The sequence below is a fragment of the Macaca fascicularis genome, chromosome 3, assembly GCF_037993035.2.
Source record: "Macaca fascicularis isolate 582-1 chromosome 3, T2T-MFA8v1.1".
NCBI classification, from domain to species: domain Eukaryota; kingdom Metazoa; phylum Chordata; class Mammalia; order Primates; family Cercopithecidae; genus Macaca; species Macaca fascicularis.
The window spans coordinates 132,566,039-132,582,866 of NC_088377.1; the positions used below are offsets into that span (position 1 = coordinate 132,566,039).

Sequence of the window (16,828 nt, forward strand, 5' to 3'; positions counted from 1 at the left end):
TCTTGTTTCTATGCTTTTTAAAAATAAGGTTGGGAATCCAATTTAAACTTAAAATGGTTTTCAGAAAACCATTTTAAAATTATGCACAGTTGCAGCCTGGAAAACTTAAGGTGGTGCCTTATCATATCAATGTTAGGAGCTTTATTTAGTGCATTTAATGTAATTGGCAATTGCAAAATCCACTTTGCCTGCATATGTGAAAAATATAGATCGTTATCTTGTTGGCCCTATGAAATTCTGTCCTTAATATTCAGTATATACTCCACTTTCATTAATTTCTTCTGACACAATGTTCTGCCTTAGCACTCAGTTGCATTATTTTCCTTTTTTCCCCTGCTTATTATGGTTTAAATCTGAGGACCATATGAGGGTAGAAAATATTATCTTCTAAAAAATTACCAAAAATTATATAGGCAAACCATTTTCTTAAAGTTGAAGGACAAATGTCAAAATGTTATTTTCGTTTATAGTCTTCTCCCAACCCACTAAACAGAGTTTGGTTAGATCTCAGAGAAAATTACATTCCAGAGTGGTTTTGTTGCTTTTTTTTTTTTTTTTTTTTTTTTTTTTTGGTCTTGTCCCGGAGATAGAGGGCAACTTTACTACAATTAGTAAGTGTAGTATAGAATTTCATGCAAATGAAGTGTGCCAGCAGTGTGACAATTTTAACATATTTTAACAAAAACAAACAAAAATGAATGCATAAACTTGCTGCTGCTTAGACCACTGTAGCTTCTGGGACCTAGTTTCTTTTACTGAGTTTAAAAGAAAAAAGTTGTGCCTGAACAAAGATATTATTAGCTCACTTTCGTACTGTTATAAAGGTAATACCTGAGACTGGGCAATTTATAAACAAAAGAGGTTTAATTGACTCACAGTTCCGCATGATTGAGGAGGCCTCAGGAAATTTACAGTCATGGCAGAAGGTGAAGGGGAACAAGGAGCTTCTTCATATGAGGCAGGAGGGAGAGAGCACAGCACATACCGCCATTTTTAAAGTCATCAGATTTCCTGAGAACTCCCGCGCTATCACGATAGCAGCAGGAGGGAAACTGCCTCATGATCCAATCACCTCCCATCAGATCCCTCCCTCAACACATGGAGATTACAATTCGAGATAAGATTTGAGTGGGGCCACACAGCCAAACCATATCAGATCCCAATTTTATTTTTAAATATCTATAATTTTTTATATTATGCTATTCGTTTCAGTGAATAACTATTTTTTCTTCCCTTGAAATATTCTTCAAAATTAATTTCAAGGGCATCATAGTAGTTGTTCATTAATACATATATTCATTTTTTTTAAGTTTTTTTCTATAAAAACTATCTTTATATTTCAAATGTTTGTCAGTAATTTTATTTCTTTTTTAAATTTTTTTCTTCACTTAGCCTCAACTTGAAACTCATAATTTTATTTACTTACCATGGGATCTAGAAGAGGCCTTACTTAGTCAAAGAGTAGATTTTTAAGCTTATGATTTACATTTGCAAATTGGTTTTCGGCAAAGTTGAAACAATTTACTGTTAAGCCGGCAGAAGATAAGAGGGCTCACTTGCCAACTGCAGAGTTCCTAAAAGGGCTCTGGGTGCCTCTAGTATTTCCCGTCTCCAATTCCTCTGCACTTCACGGCAACTTCCTTAACACAGTTATGATTATGGGCACTCAAGAAATTCTCGTGATTCTCTACTATCCACAGAGTAAAATCAAACTTCTGAGCGTGGCATCGAAGTCCTCCACAAACTGATTCCAACTTACTTTTTTTTCCCCCCTCTCCTCCCCACGACTCACCCTCTAGGAGTTCCACTCCTGGCTACATTTAGAATCACCTGGAGATGTTTTAACAAACATACACACCAGGGTTCCATTCCAGACTAATTAAGTAAGACTGGGAACTGGCTTTTTGAGTGCTGGGTGGGTGCACCAAAATCGTGCAAATCACCACTAAAGAACTTACTCATGTAACCAAACACCACCTGTTCCCCAAACACCTATGAACATAAAATTAAATAAAAAAATCTCCACTAGATTATTCTAATAGACAGTCATGGTTTGAATCACTGTGAGTTAGCCTCTTCTTTCTTAAAGTGAGGTATGTAGAGAGACTGGGAGATTACTGGTCAAAAATGCAAATTTTGGGGTCTCACTTTAAGCCTACTAATTAGACATTTTAGGCCTAGAGACCAGGAATCTTCAGTTTAACAAAATTTGCAGATTCTGTGGTTTGAGGGCTAGTGCTTTAGCCAGAACACATTGTTTCCTTTTTTTTTTTTTTTTTTTTTTTTTTTTTTTGAGACGGAGTCTCGCTGTGTCACCCAGGCTGGAGTGCAGTGGCGCAATCTCGGCTCACTGCAAGCTCCGCCTCCCGGGTTTACGCCATTCTCCTGCCTCAGTAGGAGGGACTACAGGCGCCCGCCACCACGCCCGGCTAGTTTTTTGTATTTTTAGTAGAGACGGGGTTTCACCATGTTAGCCAGGATGGTCTCGATCTCCTGACCTCGTGATCCACCCGCCTCGGCCTCCCAAAGTGCTGGGATTACAGGGTTGAGCCACCGCGCCCGGCCTGTTTCCATTTTCTTAATGATGTGCCACACTTCCTACCTTTAACATATGCCCTCTGCTCTTTAAACACACACACACACACACACACACACACACACACACACACGTCATATCTATTTTTTAATACTAGCTTAAATGCTTATTCTTCCAGCCAGGTTTAAATGTTGCATTTTGTGCTTTCATTGTTTATATCTTTGCACACTTGTATACGCCCATCCAGCCCTGTACTAACATAGTCGTGGGGATCTTAAGATCCACTAACAGAATTAAATTTTTCATGTGCAGATAGAATATCTGATTCACAAGAATATTTCCATAGAGTCTGACACATTTGTCTACAAATAGCAGATAGATGAAAACTATGTTAAATGTTGTAATCAAATAACTAAATGTTCCTAGCCTGCGCTCCCCTTGATAAGTAATTACCAAACACTGTTCCATAATACTATTGAAGAGAGTCAATGAAAGAGAAAGTAATCTAGTTTGGGTTTTTGTTTTTGTTTTTGTTTTTTTCTTGGAGGGGGAGTATCTTTTTCAATAAATATTCAAATACCTAGTGATTTGATAACTAAGCTCACTCAGATTTGCTTTGCTAAATCAAGTATATTTTTTGTCTACTCAATAGCTTATTATATGTGATCTTAGTGAAAGGCTCTACCCAAGCTGTAAGCCATTTATTTAGATGATTAGTTCTCTTTGGCTGATCATTTTGATATAAGACATAAAGTGAAAGGAAATGATTTAGAGTGTTTTGTTTTGCTAGGACCCAAGCACAGGTGAGAGTTTAAAGTCTGGTATTCCAGATGGAAATCAACTTTAGTAAATGCACAACCTCACATTTAAAAGGAATGAATGTGAGACCAATTCATGAAGCTGTCCCTCAATCCTGTTTCTCTGAAGGCCATGATCAAATGAGAACTCTTTCACTAAGGTTTCTAAGAAAACTCCAAATTTACCCTTTCTAAATCGGTGTTTCTAAAGCACTAAATATCACTTGCATCGTATTTATTGTTTTTCCCTGTTCTGTCTCAAGAACATCTCAGATTCATGTACATTTCGTCACCTGTACCTGACTCTAAGCTCCTGAAATTAAGGAGCAGGTATTTTTCAGACTTACATTTCTTATAGTACCTAATGATATTGCCTGGTACACCAAAGGCATCAATAAATCTGAGACAAATGAGTAGATAATAACGGTAGATAAATGCTGCTGAAACCTAGCTATAATGTAGAAGTTTTTCTTTAAATTTACTTTATCCAAACCATAAGCTATCTTTTGGTTTGGATATCATCTCATCTCATAGACAAGGGGAAGAATTACACTATGGTCATGGATAGAAATAGGAGATAATTTACCTCCTCTTTACTCAAGTAGACAGAATATGGAGGCTGCTGAGAGAAGATTTTAATTGTGTGCAAAATACGTAACTACTCTACATTTTAGTTTACTCCTCTATAAATTGTAGAAAAGTTTCTGTCTATCATATAGGGTTACTGTTAAAAGTAGCCTAGTTACTGTATGTAAAAGTATCTAGTGCATGGCACATGGTGAATCATAAATGGTATTTAGTTGTTTTAATCCTTTCTATCTGGCTTACAAAAACAAAAGGACACGATTAAGTTTGTTTATTCAGAAGCATTTGGTTCTGAAAAATGAAACCAGGGCATAAAGTATATCAGTAATAGTAAGGTGTACTGTTTGACACGAGTTACAAGTACATGCTATGTATTAATGTGAGATAAGTTGAATTAAAAAGGTAGATAAGTAGAATAATTGAAAGAAGACTTGGCATCCTAAGCTTCTATTAAGGTTCTGTGACTTATCGGTTGTTTGAACTTGAATTTGGATAGCTATTCTAAACGGATCATTCTGGGTAGAATAATACAAATGCTTCTTTATCCAGATACATAGACAGATAGAAGAGTTCTCTTCAGTCATCATCTAAGGGTAAATAACTTGCCCTTAATAGATGGCACATAAGGATTGTGGCACCTGGGCACTTAAATGCTGAATGTCCATTGAGCAGAGAGTCTACAATTCTAATTACACATGACAATGACCCAAAAACTGTTTGAATTGCATGTTGCTTCTATTTCTATCTAGTCAGAACTTACCCTTGACAGTTCAGAGTGTGACTGATGAATGATAAGGAAATAAGTTGCCTTTAAACTTTTCAGATAGCCATGTGACAATGAAGCTCAAAGTTTGAGGAAGCAACCCAACAGAAAAAAAAAAAAAAAAAAGCATTGAAAATGGAAAATTACTTTGGGAAAATTGAATACAGATGTCAAACTATCCATGGAGATTACAAACTGTTGCTTCTGAATGTATTAGTTTGAACCACACAAATTGTCTCTACTTGCCTTTTTTGACTTACAGAAATGATAGTTCATATGTTTTTCAAGATAACAACAACTAGGCTTTGTTAAGATATTATCACTCTTTTGAAGAAAGGATAGCTTAGTTGATTTTCTATAGAGTTGGGGGAGAATAATAGAAGAATGAAATATCATTCTTCTATTAGGTTTATATTGGAGGAATCTAGATATATGAAATAAAAGGAAAACAAAAAGCACACATGGTAAGAAAAAGTTACCACTAAGCTTCTTTTGATAGGAGCAAAAAGTGGAAAGACACATGTGATTATCAGAGAGATATTGTGTTGGAAGTATTGATCAGAGTGGGGAGCTATGATTTAGAAGAAGGGGGAAGTCATCAAGGTTGTGATACCCATGGAAATAGAAATCTTAAAAAAGAGATTTGGAGAAAGCAGTGCACAATAACTAGATCTGGAGGAGAGTGAGCAAAGCCAGAAGATAAAGCAAGCAGAACTATGAAATAGTTTTTATTATTTATTCTGAGATTCAGGGAATCCAAGAAGATAGTGGGAATCTGACCAGGTGAGTTAACAATCTTGTTCAAAACTCTATAGTACATCACTCTCATTTGCTGTGGCAATTCTTTATATTTTGAGAACATAATTATAATAAAAATATGTAAATGAAGTCAACAGAAAGTTGAGGTGGAACAGTACATCCTGGGGTTAGCCTTATCTTGAGGGGTAGTTCTTGACCATGTTTGGGAAGAAATTGGTCTGTCAGTAAGGAAAACAGTTTCATGAAGAGGAAGAATCTTACCAGTGTATAAAAGACTAGTTTGAGTTTATGCACTGAAAAGGGGCTCCTGGGTGGCAGTGTCTCATAAATTCTCCTACTGACTTTCATCAGTAGCTGTGTTAGGTAACAAATCACACTGTTGCATGTCCCCATGTTCTCTCTGGCTTAATCCATCAATGGGAATTGGAAATAAATACCGGAAGTCCCTCTGGACGTGGTAAAGGCAGAGGCTTTGCCTCCCAGGATTCTATGGAGGGGAAATAAGCAGGGAGGACTTTGTAAAATCAGAATCTTTTTAACCTTATAAAGTAGATTTGTCAAAGGGCTTACGGTTTCACACTCTTAGCTGAATTTTTGGGGTGGAGAAATCTAGAAATACTGTGGATAGAGACCCTTATTATAATCCAAATAAAGAAGTAGGACTGTGAAAGAGGTAGTGTAAATCAAGAACCCTTAAGGCATATTAAAGTGAGTAAAAAGACTTAGTAACAGAATACAGTTGGAGTATACAACTTAGAGGAAACATGAAAAAATAATACCAAGGATTTTGGCCCGGGAACTGAGAGGGAAAAAAAAGTGTTAATTTAGACACAAGTGGGGTATTTGTAAAGGAAAACATGTTCAATGAGGAAAATAATTGTTTAAATGTTTTCGTTTTAAATTTGAAAAGACAGAGTTACATCCAAGGAGAGAAGAGTTGTGAATAAGTGACTGGAGATAATAATTTGAGAATTTTCTGTGCAAAAATCATCTAGAATGGGATCTCGGTTTCTTCTTCTTTCTCAACCCCAATCAACTAGTTGTGTCTACCTTGAGCCTCAGATTGTAAAAGATTTTTAGTCCACAGCTAAGCTCCGCAGGAAAGTCCCATGATCACTTTCCAATTTCAATCGTGCAATCTAGTGGCAAGAGTGACTTTAAGGACCACTTACCTGCCCTCACAAAAGAGACATATAGATGGTACTGAGCTAACTGGGCAAAGAAGTAGAGCAGGACATCCATCCACATCATGAGCGCAGAGCCTCAGTATTTTCCAAAGTTGGGTGTGGGAAGGTATTACGGGGTGAGGCCACATATAGAGATTTAGAAAGAAATCCAAGAAAGTGCAATATCATAGAAACCAGGAGAGGAGAGAAGGCCATAATGAAGGCTCTGGTCAACATGGACACATTCTTCCAGCAAAGCTGTAAGAACAATGAGAGTGAGATAATAACTAGACTGGGCAATGACATGGTTTGGCACCATGGTTTACATCTTGGGAAACATTGTATTGCTTCAGGGAGTGACAAAGTGAATCACAATGAGGAAGAATAGTCCATTTTTATGTATTACACCATTAAATAATTATTAACTCACCTCTCTACCTTCATTTACTTAGATAATTTATCATTGTATTTTCATTAAAATCGGATCATTAGTTTGGATAATACAGACCTCAGGGAAAAAATTACTCTTAGGTTTGTTAAAAATTGAATAAACATGTTTTCTAAACTTGTTTTAAAATTATTGTTTAGAACTCATGTGGATGCAATTTTAAGAGATGCATCTCTTAAGACACAATTTTAAGAGGTGCATCTTTTAAGACACAATGTTAAGAGGTGCAGCTCTTAAATTAAATTCACATTAAGTTAAGTAAACCAAATCTTACTATAGAAGTTTCTCATCACATATTCACCATTACATAGGTTCAGATATGTGTTCTTAAAGTCTTTAGTTAGTGTCTAAGTAGAACAGAGGAGTTCTACAACCATACTTTTTATTTATCAAAAAGAAAAAAAGAAAGGAAAAAGATGTCCAGATTCTCACCATCTGTCTGACTTACAAATGCACCTGACTAAAAATAAACCATTCAGGAATAAGCCATTCACACTTCCTCTGCAGTGACTTTGAAGTGTTTGTCAAGATACCCGTATTAAATTAAGAAACTTGGCGCTCTGGTCCTTTAATGGTGCTGACATTCTGACTCACATATGCCTGAGGGAAGGCAGAACACAGGACAGCTGAGAACACCAGAGAACTGGCAGTTGGGAGCCTGATGGAGGACAAGCAGGGCCTGGAGGACAGGTACGTGACAGAAGCACAGGAAACAAAGAAAAATGGTAAGTTGACCTGGAAAAAAATTTGAGGAGATTTGTAAGCAGAGTAAGTTAAAGTAGCAGAATACTTTCATGTAGCCCTTAACAACAACAACAAGAAAAAAATAATAATAAATGGGGGAAAAAAAAGAATCATTTCCGAGATTTGTCGATAGGAGGAAAAACAAAGAACCAAAACTTTTCCCTTGAAATGTTTACTGTAATTAATCAAGGAACATTATTAACTATTAGGGTCCTGACTAAAGGTTACATAGCTAATTAGGACCTAGAAAGCCTTGGATTTTTTAAAAAGAGTTATAGACCAGTTAGATTTATAAAAGAAATCGGAAGAATTACCATAAAAATACCATTTTTTAAAATTTGTCTTATAAAGGACAATCTGTAATCACCATTACATGACATTTACAAAGTTTTTTCCTAGGATATGATTTAGCTCTTTCATTGTAAACTAAAAAAAAAAAAAAAAAACTCTATAGTTTGAGTATTGTTTTAACATTATCTTTCATTTCAAAGATATTGTTTCCTGATAAAACTGGTAAAAGATTGGGATTTTGCTATTTAGTAACATTTGACAAACTGTGATTTACTCTTTTTTTTTTTTTTTTCTTGTCAGAAGAAATGAAAACAAGAGTTCATGACTACAGAGGCACCCAGACAGCGTAAATATCATGAAAAGCTAAAAACTAGAATCATCTGGTAAAATAAATAAGACTCATCATGTCCTTTTCAGTCCGTAACCAGAAGGGCAGCAAAAGGCCTTTGCCACTGGGGCCTCATGTTTTGCTCCAAGTCCCACGTAGCAATTACCTGCACTTTCAAGAGGAGAAACAACGACTACACCTAAAGAAATTCCTTCTTCATAGGATGTTTCTAGTGGCCAAGATACAAACAAAGGTAGAAAGAAAAGATGTTGCTGACTACTATGAACAAGTGTTTCAGTCAGTTTTGAAACATCACCTGGGAGAAACAGTGACAGGATTGCTGCTCATCTATCCTACTTCCATTCTGCATATCCTCGAGTCCTCCAGCGACACTCTCTACCAAGTGCTTTTAGATTATACTGGCCATGACAAAGATGAAACAGAATTTTTTATTCAACAAATGAAAATTATAGTCATTTCTCATAACATTCCAATGAGGCTTTTTATGCAATGGCATGTTTCAGTGATAAAAGTGCCAGTTATGTATCTCGATGATGTGACACAATCACAGTCCCTAAAAGAGGTCATCACAGATTTTCTCACACAAACTCATAAACTGTCAGTCTATCTTTGCAAGACTATGAAAGTAGGCACTAAAGGACCAGGTGATAACTTACACCAAGTTGCACCTGACCTGCTCCTCCCAGAACAAATCATAAAGTACTTGTGCAAATCTGAAGAATTCATGGACCCAGCAACATTTATAAACATGTATAATAGACCCATACACATCATTCTGGATTCTGAGGTGGTATGGCCTGCTCCTTCACGTTTCTAGGATTGAGAGGGATAATGTGCTCATGTCTCTTAAGGAATTTGTGCTACTTAAATAAAGAAGAAAACATTCTTAAAGTTACTTGTCCCTTTTAAAAGAAAAGAAACAGAACATTGCAATATACATGGAGGTAATATATTAATCTTCACAGAGTATGTTGAGCTAAACTTTAAAATGTATCTATTTGTTGTGATATTAGAGTTCAATACATTATTTTACTAGATAGATGGGTTTAATAAGTTTATCATAAATTCTCAAATATTAACATCATTTTCATGAATTGACACTTTTCAAAAAAAAAATAAAATGGATGAAAAAAGACAAATGGAATTCAGATTGTCATCCAATCCCTCAACAGTTAATGAATAGTCATGACTACACACCAGAAGTACAGTGTTCTGAGGGTATAAAATAGAGAAGAAAAATCCCACCCTTGAGTTGCTTGCAACCTAAGGTTAGAGGAAAGTACATGTAGAAGTAGTTACGATATGGTATGTAATGTAATATAATATATCATTATAGTAGCAGTATATAGGAAGGGCTTTGAGAGCACAAGTGAAGGAATAATCACTGTAAAATTCCTGCATTCAGAAAACAAAATCTAATTATAAAAAATATTTCCAAAGCCCATATATTCTGGCCTATACAATCAAGAGCATTGACACCATTATAAAGCTACAGAAAACAATAGCTATTTGGAATGAGAAGAAAATACATTTTCAAATGGCATTGTGCTACTCCATGCAACATCATTTATTGAACATCCCTCTATGTTACAAACATTTGCCAGGCGCTAAGGGATATGGCAGGGTACACAGAAAACATTATCTGCCCACTATTAAAACTTACTTCTAAATGATTTTATGTAAAATAAACAATCTGGTTATTTTCTCAATTCACTTTCTAGAAAGTAACTAATTATATATGATTTCTATATGACCAATTTCAAGTTGATCCCTTCTTTTATCCAGATGAATACTTTTCGCATTGTTTAAAAGTTTTTAGCTTGTTTAAACAATTAATTGACATCAATATTTTGAATACTGCAATGATATATGTCCCAAATTACCTTAATATCTTATGAAACAGACTTTGGAGTTAATGGAGAAAATACTTATATCATCATTTTAATTTTTTTATTTATTTAATTTTTAACTTATTTGGGGGCCAAACCAATCTCACTGTGCACTTCAAATTTTTTGTTTGCAGAAAATTTTGTTCTGCATATGAAAATACTGACCAAATTATATGTAACAAACAAAATGTATATAATAAACAAAAATGAGATGCATCATTGTTACATAACAGAATCAAATTTTAGGAAAGACCATTCTATTTTCCAAATTTTGTAATACATCATTAATTAGAATGGTGTTTTTCACTTTTAACTGAACTTGAAGTTTCTTTCAAGTTAGTAATAGAAAAAAAATGTTTTAGACAAAATGAGAATTCTTCTAGCTAAGAAAGAGTATATAACTTTCAAAATTTATATCAATTTAGAAAAAAACACCTAATATTAATCAACAATAGGCTGTCTATTCTTTAAACTGCGAAAAAGACACAGGGGCCCATCAGTAGTAAATGATCAGTGACAAACTGACTGGAAACGTAAGTAAATATTTTCCCAGCCAAAAAAGGAATAGAGAAAACGTTTAACAAAGATATACTCCTTGGTTCAGTATTAGAATGAATGTGAAAGTGGTTTGGGAGAGAAGACTAGCATATATAAGAGAATAATGGATAATAAATGTTTATTGGATCAGACAGAATTTCTTTAGCAGGGTGAATTTTGTTTGGGAATAGTATTTTCTAAAGTTAGCTAGTGAATAGAAGTTTGGGTTTTGGATAAAAAATTGTATGTTTATAAATAAGAAATTATGGCATATTGTATTTTCCAGAAATGGTTACTGCAATATATCCAATCCCACACGCCTTTCTTACAACATGAGCTTAATATTCCTCCCATTGTGTAGTGGCTTCTAACTCTCTCCCCTTGAACGCAGGCAAACCTCCTCTGTGACTGCCTCAACCACTAAAATACAAAAGAAATGATTCCGTGTGATCTCGAAGGCTAGGTCATAAAAATGTTGTGCACTTTGCCTTGCTCACTTGAATGCTAGCTCCTGGAATTCAAACACTATGCTGTGAGAAATCCAGCAATTTCAGACAACATCCCGAGCTGAGGTCGCAGCCAACAGCCCCTATCATCCACTAGACATGTGGCCCCAGATCCCAGGCCTCCAGTAAACCTGGGAAGCCAGCTCAGCTGACATTGTGTGGAGAAGAGATGAGCTGTTTCCACTGAGTCCTGCCCAAATTGGAGTTTCGTGAACATTAGTGATTATTGTTTATTTAACCACTAAGGTTTGGGTGAATGATTATGCAGCACTGTGGAAAAATAATACATATGTAATGGGGAAAATAATATATATGTATATAAGCTCTTTGTATCATTTATTATTCATTAATTTATGTACCAAAATTTATTGGATAGCTACTGGTAAAAATGTGCTAGTCGGCCAATCACTGTGCTAGTCACTGGATGTACAAGTAGCAATAAGATTTATATTCACCACACTGCCTGGCATAGATCTTTTTATGGGTCTATAATACTTTTTGGTGTGAGAAATACCGATAGAAACCTAATTCACTAAGCCAAAAAGAGAATTATTAACAATCTTAATCATTTTTGAAAGAAGTTATAGAGTATCTGTCAACGATAAAATTGCTGATTTACTTAGTATATCGTAATTTTAAAGAATTCATGAAGGCTCAACTATGAACATAACTGGAAAATAAACACATTGTGACTAGAAATAATTTCAGTTACTTATTTATTTGTTCATTTTTGTGAATACATCAGAATGAATTTATTCAAATAAATTTACCCCGTATAGGAGTCACCTCTGGAAGATTTATATTTGTCCAGGTAACACTACCATTGCTGAAAACATTTTGTGACTCAATGGCAGTTGAATAAAGGAGGTTTATAAATCAAAGGGAGATTGAATATTTTAATTATACCTAATTTTTGATCTCCAAATTATCATTACACTCCAACTTAATTAGTAACTTTAAGATTTGATCTCCATATAGAATTTTTTTTTAATCTATACTCACTCTCAAAGACAGGTCTGCTGTCACTAAACATATTTAAATGAGAGTAACAATGCTTCTAAGGGGAAGCACAAATTGTTTTCAGTAACAAATGAGTTATTGAGATACTTATATAGGTTACTAATATAATGTCTTTAAATTGGACTCATTTAGCTGTGTATGTTTGGGTATATTTGATAAAATCCAGAAATCTTATCTTCATACCTTGCAAATTTAGCTTAATGAATTCTAAAAATGTGAACTTTTAAGCCTTAGTATGACTCATAAGTTAATTCTTAATGAAAATAATAATAGAATGAAGATATATGCATGCTTATGTTCATCACATCCCTGTTTACAATAGCAAAGACATGGAATCAACTCAAATGCCCATCAATCATAGACTGGATAAAGAAAATGTTATATATATGTGCGTGTGTGTGTATATATATGTATATGTGTGTGTGTATATATATGTATATGTGTGTATATATATGTGTGTGTGTATATATATATTTTAAATTGATAAAAATTGATAAAATTTCTGGATTTTATCAAATATATATATATACACACACACACACACACACATACCATAGAATACTATGAATATATACTATACATAAAAAGGAACAAGATCATGTCCTTTGCAAGGACATGGATGGAACAGAGGGCCATTATCCTTAGCAAACTAATGCAGGAGCAGAAAACCAAATACTTCATGTTCTCACTTATAAGTGGGAGCTGAATATTGAGAACACATAGACGCAGGGAGAGAAACACACACTGCAGCCTGTCAGGGGTATGAGGGGAAGGAGAACATCAGGGTAAATAGCTAATGCACGTGGGGCTTGATACCTAAGGGATGGGAAGACAGGTGCAGCAAACCACCGTGGCATACATTTACCTATGTAACAAATCTGCACATCCTGCACATGTATCCGGAACTTAAAATAAAATCAAATAAAATTTTTTAAAAATAAAGAAAGCTATAATTGCCTTAAAATAACATTTTAAATAAAATAAAAGTACTTAAGTTAACCCAAACAGAAAAATGAATATTTAACAGTGTGAACATATAATATTTAATATTCATGTAACAACAAACATATAACATATACTCATATAAAGCCAATGATCATATTACATTCAAGTGGTGTGGCTAGCACTATTCTAATTCTTTTCTTTTTATATGAATACTTCACAACAGACTGCCCTGTTGATGATCCTATCCTTGTTTCCGAGTTGACATTCAAAAAGGTAATAGATTTCTTGAAGAATAACTTAAACAACATTATTTGAAAGGAAAAACTCTTCCACGGTGAATTGTGACATTCTACTATCATCACTTTAATAAAAAAGGCATCTGGATACCTTCATGGAGCATCATTGCTTAATACAAATATAATTTGACATCCGGTGACTGTATCATAACTCTACAAACACAAAATCACATTTCAATTAAGTTAAACCTATCACTAGTAGTTGAATGTCCCAATTTCCACAAGGAAGTGGAAATGAAGCAGCCTATCACCAACCTCACATAGCCAAGTACTTTCAAATCATTTCATATTGTATTAAATAATTTAATGCAGAATTAAAGTTCTCCCCCTTGTGGTCAGTTACTTAAATTTCCTGATTGTGGACAGGATGTATGTAGTAAACACAGTGTACAGATTTTAACAGCATACAGAGAGAACCCAAGAAGTACCTTTCAAATATCTGTTTGACTCCTCTTATTCCACAGGTAAAGATTCTGAGACCTAAACACATAAAGGTGTTTTGCCGATGGTAAAAGGAAGTATAACAGTATGCTGGTATAACTGTAACAGCAGTAACAGTAAAAGCAAGTTAACTGTATTCTCCCATTTAGGGTCTGTGATCATTAACTTCACCACATTGATTATGCCAACACTTGTTCCTCTACCAGTAAGTAACTTTTAGTAAATTATGCCTGTCTACTCACTTTTTCTCATTAGTTTAGAATTTTAATTGGTATGGGCAGTTTATAGTATCTGAGAAAAATTTTATATTGGATGGCCTCATGTTGAGTTACTATATAAAAAAACTAGTTCTTATTACTGTTCTCTGTGTTTTCTTATTTATTTGAAAGACCAAGTTCAATACATTTTATTTTAGTTATTTGTTTTGTTGTTAATTTCTAACAATGGTTGTACTTTGGATTTATTAAAATGCTTTTGCTAGTATGTTTCCATATAGACAGAAACTTAAAAGAGATTTTCCATATAATGTAGGCAAATATATTTTATTTAAGCATAAGTAGCTATAAATTTCAAATGAAAAAGAAACCATTTTTAACTGAATGTGAATATTTATAGAATTAGTTCACCTATATTTTCAGTTGAAAAGATTACCGTTTATCCTTAAAGAAGATATGAAGAGAATAATAGTGATGTCAAGCCATTCTTCTCTTTCCCTGATCACTCTAGTTGCATGCTTCTCTAATGCATTCTAATTAATGCCATGACCTCAACTCTCATCTAAGAGATAATGACTTCAAATACATATTTATATCTTCACTAATTCATTTAACAAATATGTATTGTACAACTATGTTGTCTGCATTGCTGCCTACACCCTGAAGATACAATGGTAAAAAAGACAAGGCCAGTGTTTCCAGTGAGCATATACTCTGGAAGAGGAAAAAAAAACAAACAAATAGAGAAAATGATTTCAGATGATTTCATGTGCTCTAAAAAAGTCATAATATTGACAGTGACTAATGGGTCTGCTTTACATTTGGTGATCAGTGAAGCCTTCTCAAACTGAGATCTGAATGAAAAGAGGTGGGATGGTAATGGTCAGAACATTCCATATGACAGAAAAAGTGCAAAGGCACTGGGGGAGGAGCAAGCTTGGTGTGTTGAAGGACAGAAAGAATACCAGAGAGACCAGAGTACTGGAAGCAAGAGGGGAGTGAGGTTGGTGAGAGTGGCCAGAGATACACTATGTAGGGACTTGTGGGCATAATTAGGGGGTCTGGATTTAATTCTACGTGTTTTCTTCACTACTACACCAAATTCCACCTGGCCTCCAGGCCTCATGCAGGGCCTTCTCAAGAAGTCCCACTGGAACTCCACAGGCATCTGCATCTCCACATGCACTAGATGAATGCATCATTCCCTGCTGCCACTATTCCTTCAGCCTACCCCTCCCACCCCCTCCTTGTTGCTATAAAATGAACCACTCTCCAAACAGCTGCTAAGTCAGAAATTCAAAAATTATCCTAGATTCCTTTATTTCTTTGTATGATTGACAGCCAATCAATTCAATCCTCATTTATTTTCCAGAGTATTCCCATTGTCTGATCTTGTTTCTGTGCCCTGCTTAGGCATTTTCCTCACTCCAATTTCTTCTTCCTACTCTCTCTTCTCAGTTATATCATGTTTCTCTCAAACATAAAGACACTATAGCATAAGGTTTAATCAAGAGAGCCATTCTGGTGTCAAATTGCTGAATTGAAACCGGTTCTACAACTTTGTAGAAGTGTAATTTGTTTCTTTACCTTTCTGTACCCCAGTTTCCTCATCTGCACAATGAGAGTGATAACAGGATCTATATTTTACGATTAAGTAAATTAATAGTAATTTTCTATGTAATAAAATTCATAATATTTTTAAGTAATATTATCATCTTTTAAGTAATATTCTCAGATTCATCTTTCACATAGGTATGTAAACTCCTAGTAATAAGGCCTTTAAACTCAATGGGAAGGAACGTCTTTAAAGAAGTGTGCATAAACACTTATTCACAGAGTTCACTATTTGGTTAACAGTTAAATTCACAGTAATTTGAGTATAGTCAGCACTCAATAAATGTTATTTCCCTGATCAAAATTCTTCAATGGATTCCATTTCTCCTTAAGGATAAAAAGCAAAATTATATAATAAATAATCTGCAAAGTCCTGATTCTCTGATCCATGCTTACTTTGCTACCCAGACTCACCTTATGGTTTTCTCATGTCTCTTTCTCCTTTCTCATTCTCTTTTCTCACACTTTGTTCTCTAACATTTCCCTAATTTTTCCATGCTTTTTGCCTTTGTCACCCTTCCTCACTTCTCTTAGCAAAATTCTGCTCCTCAATCAAATTATGTCCTCTGTGAAGACTGGCAAATTCAAGGAACTTTCTTCTGTCCTCATTCAACCACGTTCTAGCAACTCTGCTGCCATGTTTGTGTGCACACTCATCTTCCTGCCAGCAACTTGTAAACAATTGCCATGGCCTTTTTTTCATTTATATCTTTAGTGCTTCATCACAAAAAGGAATCATTTAAAATATCTGTAAAAATTACTCCATAAGGTTAATTTTACTTTTTTCAAAAGTGTTATGCAATCCCATAAACAGGCCATTATCAATATTTTCATTATTGAAATGGAAATCAAACAATTTTTGTTGGAATTATCAAACAAAAATTGCTCCTTCCTGGTTGAGTATCTCCATATTGATATCTTCAGATG

The 16,828-nt window shown here is 34.7% G+C and overlaps 2 protein-coding genes across 2 annotated transcripts in view; one reads left to right on the plus strand and one right to left on the minus strand.

The window, feature by feature from the left end:
- The window catches only part of ZNF804B (zinc finger protein 804B), a 595,345-nt gene that overhangs the window by 551,368 nt on the left and 27,149 nt on the right, over nt 1–16,828 (minus strand). The gene's annotated exons all lie outside the window — the stretch shown is intronic.
- On the plus strand, nt 8,390–9,333 carry TEX47 (testis expressed 47). Its single transcript, XM_005550291.5, has one exon. It carries the CDS (start codon nt 8,494–8,496, stop codon nt 9,253–9,255), a length of 762 nt encoding a protein of 253 aa, XP_005550348.3. The 5' UTR covers nt 8,390–8,493; the 3' UTR covers nt 9,256–9,333.